The sequence below is a fragment of the Paralichthys olivaceus genome, chromosome 5 (assembly GCF_024713975.1).
Source record: "Paralichthys olivaceus isolate ysfri-2021 chromosome 5, ASM2471397v2, whole genome shotgun sequence".
NCBI lineage: Eukaryota > Metazoa > Chordata > Actinopteri > Pleuronectiformes > Paralichthyidae > Paralichthys > Paralichthys olivaceus.
In genome coordinates, this window is record NC_091097.1 from 1,765,361 (window position 1) to 1,777,333 (window position 11,973).

Below are 11,973 nucleotides of genomic sequence, written 5' to 3' on the forward strand. Positions count from 1 at the left end.
CCTCATAAGAAAAAAAGAAAAAAAATTCTAACTCGCTCCCACGGTCTCATTTCTGAACTCTCGCCAATAAAAAAAAGAATAGATCTGTACGTTCGGGGAAGTTTTTTGAGTAAGGGACTTTGACTTGATGATTTGCCTCTCCTCTCCTCTGCTCTCCTCTCCTCTGCTCTCCTCTGCTCTCCTCTGCTCTCCTCTGCTCTCCTCTGCTCTGCTCTCCTCTCCTCTCCTCTCCTCTCCTCTCCTCTCCCAGCACGTGCCCCTGGTACTCCGTGTGGGACTTTGACTTGATGATTTGCCTCTCCTCCCCCAGCATGTGCCCCTGGTACTCCGAGTGGAGCCCCTGGTACTCCGTGGGAGACTTTGACTCGATGATTTCCCTCTCCTCTCCTCTCCCAGCATGTGCCCCTGGTACTCCGTGTGGGACTTTGACTCGATGATTTCCCTCTCGTCCCCCAGCAGACCTCTAAAAATACATGCGAAAATACGTCGAATGGTGTTGCTATGACTTTTCTAAGAATTCCGTCCAATCATTCTCTCCAAACTCACAGAAAAACGCGGCCAAAACCGACGAATGGGACTCAAGGTCTAACGGCCAAAAGAGCGAGAGGGCATCAACGGGCATCTTTCGGCCACTTCATTTTGTGCTGAAACACTTCTCCTAGCCACAAACGGAGTCCGACAGACATGATTTTGTTTTTTGTTTTTTTCTCTTTTTTTTTTTTTTTTTTGTTACATCTGGTGAAACTAGAGTTTGTTTCCGACGCACACATGTCAGTCACTCTGACATCTCTCGGTGCGGTGGTTTAGGCTGAGTCGATTGACCGAGAAAAGTTTTCCGGTCTCATTTCTCCATTGACTCCCATGTTCATTTTTGGGGGGAAAAAAAGTCAGAAAAGGAGAAATACGGAAAAAAAATGTCTAACTCGCTCCCAGGGTCTTCTTTCTGAATTCTCGCCCCAAAAATTGATCTGTACGTTCGGGGAAGTCTTGGGATTCTCACAGTGTTTTCATTTCACAGATAGGACTTATAGTTTTTGAGTAAGAGACACTTGTTTGAAGAGTGGCGCTAGAGCAGAGCACTCTGGCTTTCCCATTGACTCCAATGTAAAGCTCCAAAAATGATTCCTGATGAGAAAACTACATTTCTAAATCGCTCTCACGGTCTCATGTCTTAACTCTAACCAATACAAAACATATGTGGACGTCGGCCAAAGTCTTGGGATTCTCACAATGTGTTTATTTCTCAGATAGGACTTTTAGATTTTGAGTTAGAAGCATTTGTTTGAGCGGTGGTCTGAAGCTTGTTGGGCTCTCGAAAGTGAGGGGACAACAGGTGTTCCTCATCAAATCAGTGAGTAACCATAGCAACCCCATAGACTGACAGAGGAAAAGTCTCCTCTTTAAAATAATAAAATAAAACTAGAAAATCTCTCCTGCCGAGACATTTTGAATGGGTGCCTTGTGCTCGTCGATGCCGGCGTTGCTTTGAACACTGAGACGCATATTATCCAGGTTTACATGAAATCCAATTTTAGAGACACATTACGTTTAAAAGAGAGAGAGAGAGAGACGGTGAGAGCGAAAGACATTTCCAAAAGCTGCTTGATTTTATAAACATACATGATCCAGGTCAGTGAGAGACTTGACCAATTTCAGAGAGACAGAGAGAAACCATGATGTAAGGTCTTATCACCATCCATGGCATTTAATTTTTAAAATTCCCCCTCCTTCAGGCTTCTTCGGAACATCCTGAAACTATTTGGGGGTTTTATTTTGAAAGTCCAGTGTCTTTCAGGCTTCCTGGAAACATTCTGTAACTATTTGGGGGGTTTATTTTGAAAATCCAGCATCTTTCAGGCTTCCTGGGAACATTCTGTTACTATTTGGGAGTTTTATTTTGAAAGTCCACTCTTTTTCCGGCTCCCTGGGAACATCCTGTAACCATCTGGGGGTTTTATTTTGAAAATCCAGCATGTTTTAGGCCTCCTTGAAACATTCTGTAACTATTTGGGCATTTTATTTTGAAGGTACAGCATCTTTTAGGCTTCCTGGGACTATTTTGTAACTATTGGGGGGTTTTATTTTGAAAATCCAGCATCTCTCAGGCGTCCTGGGAACATTCTGTTACTATTTGGGGGTTTTATTTTGAAAATCCACTCTTTTTCCAGCTCCCTGGGAACATTCTGTAACTAGTTGGGCATTTTATTTTGAAAGTCCAGCTTCTATTAGGCTTCTTAAAAACATTCCTTAACAATCTCGGGATTTTATTTTGAAATTCTAGCTTTTTTTACTCGTCCTAGGAACATCCTGTAACTATTTGGAAGTTTTATTTTGAAAATCCACTATTTTTCCAGCACCCTGGGAACATCCTGTAACCATCTGGGTGTTTTATTTTGAAAAACCAGGCTCTGTACAGCTTTCCTGGTAGCATTCTATTACTATGGGGGGGCTTATTTCAAAATAAAGGCTCTGTACAGACTTCCTGGTAACATTCTATTACAATGGGGGGGGCTATTTTCAAAATAAAGGCTCATTACCTGTTTCCTGGTAATATCCAGTTACTATGGGGGGGATGGTTGGGCTCATTTATACACTCAAACATAGGCTCTGTACATGTTTCCTTGTAATATGGGGGGATGGGGGGGCTTATTTTCAAAATAAAGGCTTTGTACAGACTTCCTAATAACATTCTATTACAATGGGGGAGGGTTGTTTATTTTTATATTCAAAATATAGGCTCTGTATAGACTTCCTAGTAACATTCTGTTATAATGTTATAACACTTGCTCTGTATCAGGAGCCATTTCCTTCAACTTGCTCATGGGAAGACTCATCTTCAGTGCGTTTTCATCAGTCTGTACAAACACCACACTGCGTGAACACTTTTTTAGTGGTAAGCTGCATGTCCGCGCCACAGACTCTTGAGCACTTACCTCTCTGTGCTTGGAGTACGCCTGCATGATCTGCTTCATTTCGTCTTTCTCATTGACGTCTTTTTTACGCACTTCACCGATGACTTGATTGAGCGTCTGAGTCATCTCATGTTCCGGCTTGGACATGTATGACAACATGTACGCAATGCAGCAGTACTCATCGAGAACAAACTGAATGTCCATGTTAGCGTTCCATACCCTCAGCAAATGGTCATTGAATCCATTCACCCAACAGTCGATTGGACGACGCTTCATCACAATGACATAGCCGGTAGTTAGATTCTCGACATTGACCCTGAATTCTTGGTAGGTCATCTGGAATTTCTCCAGCAGTTCTGACAAAGTCATGGGTGGGTTCTTTGATTCACTAAGGAAAGTCCATATTGGTTTGAGTTTAGCCATGGCGTCCTTTTGGATCTGTCGAAGACGTCTCTGTTTTGGCTTGGACTTTTTCCCTTTTCTCCCACTTTTACTTGTTGCTGGTTTCTTGTCATCATCATCTTCACGATCGTCTGGGCAAGTGATGATGGTTTTGTCCATGGGTGCTTTAGGATAACCAAATCTGCACTCGCTGCTGCCTTTTCTGCAAGATTTGGAATGATTTCTGCTGTGCATCTGAACCTCAGAGACAATTTTGTGGAGCTCCGGGTCTGCATTTGGGTCAGGCATCTGGCATGTTACGTGCTGGTCGATGAACTTGCACACTTCATCGTCCTTATCCTCTCCAAACTCAGGTGCATCCTTAATCCAAACCACCAAATGGATGTGTGGGCTTCCTCTGGCTTGAAACTCCACTCGATAGAAGTAATCTTCTACTTGACCAATGGGCTGTGTGTCTGACAGGATCAGATTCATTAGCGCATCAACCCTTTTTTCAAACATCCTCATCACAGTGACAGGGTTGCTTCGTAGAATGTCACATTTTGCATTCCAGTCGAGCTGTGAAAAGTCAACACTTTCACCTTGTTGTGCTTTTATGACCTCTATGAACTCAGGCCATCTCATCTCAGCAGCAGAAAATGTCAGAAAGAATGTGGGCTTGCCCACCTGTCTGACCATGGCATGTAGGTCTTTCAGCGCCTTTTCCCAATAAGCCGGAGTGCCTCGAAGAGGTTGCATGAATCGTGTTGCGTCCTTGTTTGTTATCAGTCTTTCAACCTCTTTATTATCTTGAAGCATCCGGCTGGAAATTTTGCGTCCATCTCTGGTGACGGGTTTACCTTTACGCAGTTGAATTGACATGCTGTTTTTAGCAATGTGTGTTTCTGTCACAAACTGCGAGAAGAACAGGTAAGTCTGGTCCACTGCAAAGCGGTTATCTGCTGAGAAAAGCCTTGCGTTAAAGTACATGCTTGGGGACACATTAATCTGCCGGACCTCATCCAGTGTGTTCTGTCCAGTTGGGAACTGAACAGGGAAGGCCATGGCTTCTAGTTTTGGTATAGCAAAGAAGCCAACGGGTTTGTTACCTTGGGCGGGTGCAATGCTAAATATTCCCTCGCCATATGATAAAATGTCCTGTGCAATGTCAGGTGGCTGCATGCAGGTGTCCAGGGCCAGACCAGGTCTAAGTTCCTCTTTGTCTTTGTCTGGGTCTGATTTGGACTGATCGGCCTGTTCACCGTTTGGTTCAGCCTCCACCGGCTGATCATCTGAGTTGAAAGTAGCACTCTCATCGATTGATATGTCTTCATATTCTGAGTGCTTTCAGTGTGTGTAGTCCTGCCAGCACATTTCTCATGTTGACAGTGTAAAAGTACTGATGCCCCTTATACTTGATGTTCCTTTTCAGTTTAACCTGTAACAGCTGGGCTTCACCGCTGGGTCTTGGGAGACAGTTCACTGTTGCACTTACTTCCGATGGCACGCACACAACAGCGCCGTGTACTGCTCTTTGCTGTCCTTTGGGCAATGCAATTATTTTTGCAAAAGGCAGGACTTTGGCAATTAGCTGTCTCTCAAGCACATTTAATTCACCCAACTCTGGTGGGATAGGTGCCAGCTCTAATTCATTAGCCACTGCAATGGATGGCATGCTTCCTCTTCTCAGGTGGCCGTTACAAGTGTGGCAAATCCACTCCTGCTGCCTTTCTTGCGGAACGGTACAAGTAGGCGAGCATTCCGTGTCACAAACGTGAACATATTTCCCTGTTAAGCAACTAGCTACCAAGTGAACATTTTTAACAAATTTGGACCTGTCGCAACGCACAACTTGATTAGCAAAAAGTGCCCTGTGGCACACTGTGCAAACATAGGTGGGGCCATTACGGATTTTTTCACGGAAGGAAGACATCGCAGCTTGCATCACACTGTTGATCACAGGCTGTGGAGTTTGGTGGATTACAATCCGTCTGTATTTCCTTCTTATTTTCAGGGCCCGCTGCAACTTGTGACGAAGGTAAAAAGTAGCATTTCTAGCCAGCTTGTCTCTTTTGTTCACAGTACAGCGCCGTATGTGATACAGTCTAAATTCTGGGTCATTGGAATACCTGATTTTGATATGCTGACTTTGTTTTAGCCTGAAGTCCTGGTCACGTACATATCTTGATCTAATGTACGTTTTCTTAGTCTCTCTGACGTCACAATCTGTGTTATACCTCTTGGCCATGTATTTTTTCTTTTTGCACTGAAATTCAGGATTTGTCTTGTATCTTCTGGCATTGTATGATATCTTTTTGCCTCGAACACAAGGATCTGCGTAACGACGTTTTGATAATAACAGCTTTTGCTTTCGGAAATGACAGTCTTTGGCATATCTGCTATTCGCAACCTGCAGTTTTTTAATTCGATATTCTAAACACCTGGCATATCTGTTTCTTTCCATTTGGTTTTTGGTTTTGCGAGGCAGTTTGAAGGGAGTAGATTTTCTTGTGCAGATTGCTTTTTTTCGACGATGTTTGTTTAGTTTCAACACATTTCTTTCTGATTTGTTTTTTTGATCTAACCCCCGATTCAATTCTAGATCTTTTTCGCATTCATTTTTCTCTGGGCTTTCAGCTTCCACAGTTAGTTGTGCTTGTGGGAGAGCTGAAGAAACATTTGACATGTCCACATTTGGATCAGAAATCTTAACACTAACAGTTTCTGCTTCTGGTATGTAGGAAGTTGTTTGTGACTGCGATTCTGGGTTATGTACAATTGTGTCTGGTTGAGGTACAGATGTAGCACTTACTGTTACCTCCACATCAGCTGCCTGTCCAGGACTGCCACCGGAATTGACAGAATGGAAAGAAACAGGCACAAACTCATAGCCGGCATAACAGCCACGGCCTTTAAACAGCTTGTGCAGGTGGTCGATCAAGTCACAGAGATGATTGAAACTCAGCATAACTGCAGTTCCTTCTGGGTGGGGAAGACCTCTTCCACTTCTTGTGTGAGAGTCAAAGAGTCCATAACGCCCTGATCTGTCCCGGAAAACTGCGTAGCACTCAGGAGATACCAACAGTATGGCATGACTGACTTCTGTTGTCAGAGCCTCAAGTTGTTTGGCAAGAGTCAACCAACCAACAGGGGTGTGTTCTGGGGCCTTCACGCAGCCACATCTCACTGAAGACATCTGGACATTGTAGATATCAGTGTCTGTTAAAACTTGCTTCGGCATTTCCTCGACTGTCAGGTGGTCACTGACAAAGCTTTTATCTAAAATGAGCTGGTTTTTGATGCCAACATAGAGAGCATCTCCCTGCTGAAGCACTCTGTCGAGGTTGTCTCTGTCGAACCGCAATCCTTCGTTGTGATATGCCAAAAATGTCAGTGCCATACAGGTGCACTGATGATTCCTGGAGTATGTGTTGTACCGAACATCATTCTGACTATGAGGAGAGAAAAAACAAACCCTACCTTCATAGCTGGAGGACAGGAGACACTGGGTGTAGCCATCTTCCACACATTTCCTGAATGTGGAGGGTTTTGTTCTTTGGGAAGCTGATGATGTAAAGTTAAATTTGAAGTTTGGCTTCATGTCAAACAAAATAATCACTTGACAATTATAAAACATATATTTGTTTCTGCAAATCAGGTATTTATGACTAGTTGACTCAGCAAAATCAGATTGAACAGATTCTGGGTTCAGGTCATATCTGTGTGTCCACTTTGGCCATCTAATAACACAATACCAAGTTCATGACACACAGTGTATTGTATAGATGTTCCACAGTGTGGGGAATAAAAAGCCTACCTGTTTAGCTGGAGAACAGCAGCCAGTCGGTGCATCTCTCCTCCAAAAATGTCTTGATTGGGGAGGAGTCTGTATTTTGGAAACCTGATGACATGAAATTAAATTTGATTTATTAATAACTTTTTGTCAAACATAGTAGTCACTTGATAATTATAAAACAATACTTGTATATGGAAATCAAGTACTTATGACTACTTAACTCTGTAAAATTATAACAGAATCTGGGTTCAGCCCATATCTCCAATGTGTCAAAAACAAATCCATACCTTTGAAGGTGGAGAATTCACAGGGGTGTGCGAATTGTCCTTTGACCAGAAATGTCTGGCTGGTGGAGGCGTCTCTGCCGTCTGAGGAAAAAAATTATACCAAGTATGTGAAACACAAGACATTGTGTATTGTATAGATATACCGGAGTGACAGAGACTTTGTGTGTGTGAGTGAGTGAGTGTGTGTGAGTGAGTGAGTGTGTGTGAGTATATACCGGAGTGACAGAGACTTTGTGTGTGTGAGTGAGTGAGTGTGTGTGAGTGAGTGAGTGTGTGTGAGTGGACTGTGGTTTCAGTCATCTGATAACTAAATACCAAGTTCAAGACTGCATGTTGTATGTAAAGTGTGGGAGATATAAAAGCCCACCTTTTTAGCTGGAGAATGGGAGCCAGTGGGTCCATCCGTCCTCCAAACATTTCTTGGCCGTGGAGAGGTCTGTACTTTGGGAACCTGATGATACATGAAACTTATCAATTAATACAAATACATTATCTTAACATTACATTAGGATAATGCTGTCAAATTCAGCTATGTATTTATTGTTTAGGTACCTCTCGGCCAAGACCGGGTGGGCTGACTGGGGTGGGATCTGCCAGGTCGAGCTTTGACCAGCGCACTTTTTGTGCCTGTGACCTCTTGCCCTTCCTCGGCATCTCTGAAACAATTTGGGGATCAAAAAAAAAGTCTTGTAACAAGATTAAATTTTTTTAATTTCTTTTTAATTGTAATTTAAATACTTAATACAATACCGTCAACCAAGTTTGTCCCGTCTGTGGCCAGTGGATGATGATCATAGGATGAACAGAAAAGGAATGTAAGTGGAAAAGAAGCAAAACAGTACAGTAAGGTGGATAGTTATAAATCTATGAATCCAAAATACTCACCAAGATAGAAAAAGATTTGACTGGACCCTGGTTGTCCTCGTCACAGGTGGTCCTGCCTTGGTCGTCTCACGTTGGCCTACAATTTGTTAGGTACAGGTTAAGAGTTTGTTACTTGACCGACAGGTGTGCTTTTCCAATTTAATTTGTATAGTGTATATTCTCATCTACTCTAACTTACCGTGAAAATCTGGTGAAGCTGTGAAGGATACCTAGACAGAGAAACTCACAAAATACGTTAATAACAATACAAATGATTTAAACAAAAATATGCAACACTATGAAAATTTCGATGAGCCTGTCTTGAAGATCTTGGGCACAAAACCTGAGAAAGACAATACATTTTCAATTACTCCAGAGTAGATATTAATGAGGACCACATACGACAAAGAATGACATGATCCGCCACACTCACGATGAGGTCAATGAAGGGCTGGACGCTGAAGGTCAATGCAGGGCTGGATGCTGAAGGTCAATGCAGGTCTGGATGCTGAAGGTCAATGCAGGGCTGAACGCCGAAGGTCAATGAAGGGCTGGATGCTGAAGGTCAATGAATTGTGTCTGTAAAAAAAGTGATTTAAATAGCAGTCAGGATACAAATTTAGTATTCTCAGTAAAAAACTGTGTTGGCAACAATGTCCCCACTCAAAGGTTTAGTGTGTAGAATTTAGTGACACCTAAAAACATGGCAGCCTAAGTAGAGGACCCAGTATAAATAAATATAAATGTCACCATTCTAGGATTAAGAAAACAACAATGAGAACAATTTAGATGAAACACACATGGAAATATCACTGGGATTATTTTATAATCAATTTCCACCCATCTCCCCTCTCCTATTTTTCTCTGCTCACCTCAACCGGTCCAGGCAGATGGCCGCCCATATTGAGCCTGGTTCAGGTTTCTCCCTGTTAATGAGGGAGTTTTTCCTCTTCAGTCGCCAAAGTGCTACTCATTGTGGGAACTGTTGTTTCTCTCTATATCAATAAGATTTTAAGGTCTTGACCTTCTATGTAAAGTGTCTTGAGGTAATGTAGATTATGATTTGGTGCTATACAGATACAGTTGAATTGAATTTCTACCAATAGACCCCTTTCACATAAATCAAACACACTGGACCTTTAATCACAAACCGTCTGTGCCTACTTTATATATATATATATATATATATATATATATATCAACATGTAACTACACTTTGTCTCAATTATTTCACATCAGTTTTAGCAACAAGCCAGCAGGTCCCACTTTCCATGCACACACATTTTTACAACGTGAATCCAAACATGCTGCAGAAACACAAAATACCAATGCTCTCAGTAACACACAATGAAATAATTTGCACAAAAAGGCAACACTACCCATAGACATGTACACGCACACGCACACACACACACAACTATAAGTTAATGTTACTTTGGAACTTACTCAGATGAAGTTACTGTGCATTAATAGCCCAAAAACTAAAATCACATAGATCAACATGTAACTACACTTTGTCTCTATTATTTTACATCAGTTTTAGCAACAAGCCAGCAGGTCCCACTTTCCATGCACACAAATTTTTACAACCTGAATCCAAACATGCTGCAGAAACACAAAATACCAATGCTCTCAGTAACACACAATGAAATAATTTGCACAAAAAGGCAACACTACCCATAGACATGTACACGCACACGCGCACACACACACAACTATAAGTTAATGTTACTTTGGAACTTACTCAGATAAAGTTACTGTGCATTAATAGCCCAAAAACTAAAATCACATAGATCAACATGTAACTACACTTTGTCTCTGTTATTTTACATCAGTTTTAGCAACAAGCCAGCAGGTCCCACTTTCCATGTACACACATTTTTACAACGTGAATCCAAACATGCTGCAGAAACACAAAATACCAATGCTCTCAGTAACACACAATGAAATAATTTGCACAAAAAGGCAACATTACCCATAGACATGTACACACACACAACTATAAGTTAATGCTACTTGGGGTTTAATCACACTGTCGGTGTCTGGGGTATCAATTCACAGAGTAAAACCACAAAATTAAGCAGCGCTGTGGATAACGGACATTTACTGTACATTAACTGTACTTCGGGATAGCTTGGGCTACACGTTAAACATTTCCAACCGGATAACGTCAGTTACGAATGAACAATACAACCAATCCCTCCCTTAGGTTACTTGCTTTATCAAGTCAACTATTATTATACATTAAACTACAACCGCAACCTTCCGCGTCCCGACCGTCATCGGGAGTCATGTTGGGGCTAATGCTCGGCTACAATGCTCAGCATCTTGTGTCTGGAGCTGTAGCGTGTATTCTCCGACAAAGTTTAACAGCGAACACAACGCAACGTTCAAACTTCTCGAAGCTTCTCTGCTAACCGTGACGCATACGCCCCCCTCCCTCGCCCACTCACTACGCAAACAGCGTAGGCCTACGGCTATTCCTTAAAGGAGCTACGTACCTCATGCAACATGTGCTACTAGCTTAAGCTATCCGTGAAAAACATTCAAACTACACAAAACCCAAATAAAACTAATCGAACCCGCCTCGGTTAGTCTCCTAACTGTTCCAAAAACCACTCACAATGACATCTGGCCCAAATAAACCATGAACTCACCGAGTTAGATGAGAAAATAGTCCGGCGCGAAAGAGTTTTTCCACACTGCCACGCCCTACCTGACCGAGGCAAGCTAACGCTAGTTAGCATCATGTTAGCTCCCTGTTTTCACTCGTTCATGTAATTAGCAACATAAAATGACCACAGGAATCAAATATAAGCAGCAGAAAATACAAGACAAGCCAGCAACAATATTTCCACATTTGTCATGAAAGCAACCAGCACAATAACCAGCACATTATACACATTTAACAGCAGCAGGTAACAGCAGCAACTGCGTATTTTACAATAGTATAATTTCAATCTTAAATTATGAGCCCGAATTTTATAAGTTAGCATGCTGGCTAAGTACATACTTCAATAGAGTGAGATACATCACTTACCTCAGATGAAGATCAGAGAGGTCGGAGGACGTTGAACCAAAGGTTTTAAGGAAAGGTCCAAAAGACAAGAGCCAATCAGAGCTCTCCTATCGAAGAAGTCCAATCAGATTCACCTGTTGTCCATTTCAAATCTAAGCAGCTAGTTGCTATGGTGGGTGAAACACATACTGATATGAAGGACATTTTTCTAGTCATTTATTTCAGTAAATACTTTTTTTTACTCTCACTCATTAAGGTATTTTGATGACTACATTTGACATTCATTTGAAATTATAATAATAATGTTAAGAATAATGTTATTTGATACAACTGAATGTTTAAAACTTGTGTTTTATACATGGTATACATCTTTTAGCCTGAAATTTGTTGAATTCTCCTAAAGTCACCCCAAAGACACAAACATTCTGGTTGGGGGTGTCATAAGATTATAAAGGTAAGTGAGCTGCCATCTCAGTGACAGATTATGGCAGCAAGTTATACTGTGAAAGAGACCCATGGTCTGATTTTCCGAAATAATAAAGCAGATAGTGTTTTGGAGAAACAGGAAGACAACATGGAGGAAAACTCCATTGTTATAATGATGCTTATTAAAATTATATTCAAATAACTCAATTTACTCAAAAAATACAATTGTGTTAAATCAAACCATGCGGTGGACCGCAGCAGCAGTGTTGTCACTGACCACGATAAGGG

General features: G+C 41.7%; 1 protein-coding gene and 1 long non-coding RNA gene across 2 annotated transcripts; both read right to left on the reverse strand.

Annotated features, from left to right (window-relative positions):
* Positions 1–331: 331 nt before the first annotated feature.
* Positions 332–7,188, reverse strand: LOC138407812 (uncharacterized). Its single transcript, XM_069525393.1, has 2 exons — positions 7,111–7,188; positions 332–6,857 (listed from the first exon to the last, which is right to left on the reverse strand). Exon 2 carries the CDS (start codon positions 4,473–4,475, stop codon positions 2,775–2,777), a length of 1,701 nt encoding a protein of 566 aa, XP_069381494.1. The 5' UTR covers positions 4,476–6,857; positions 7,111–7,188; the 3' UTR covers positions 332–2,774.
* Positions 7,189–7,921: 733 nt separating this feature from the next.
* Positions 7,922–11,201, reverse strand: LOC138407736 (uncharacterized). The gene is made up of 6 exons (XR_011241071.1): positions 9,113–11,201; positions 8,674–8,819; positions 8,440–8,583; positions 8,262–8,337; positions 8,127–8,147; positions 7,922–8,032 (listed from the first exon to the last, which is right to left on the reverse strand). It is a non-coding gene; the product is annotated as an uncharacterized lncRNA (long non-coding RNA).
* Positions 11,202–11,973: the final 772 nt, after the last annotated feature.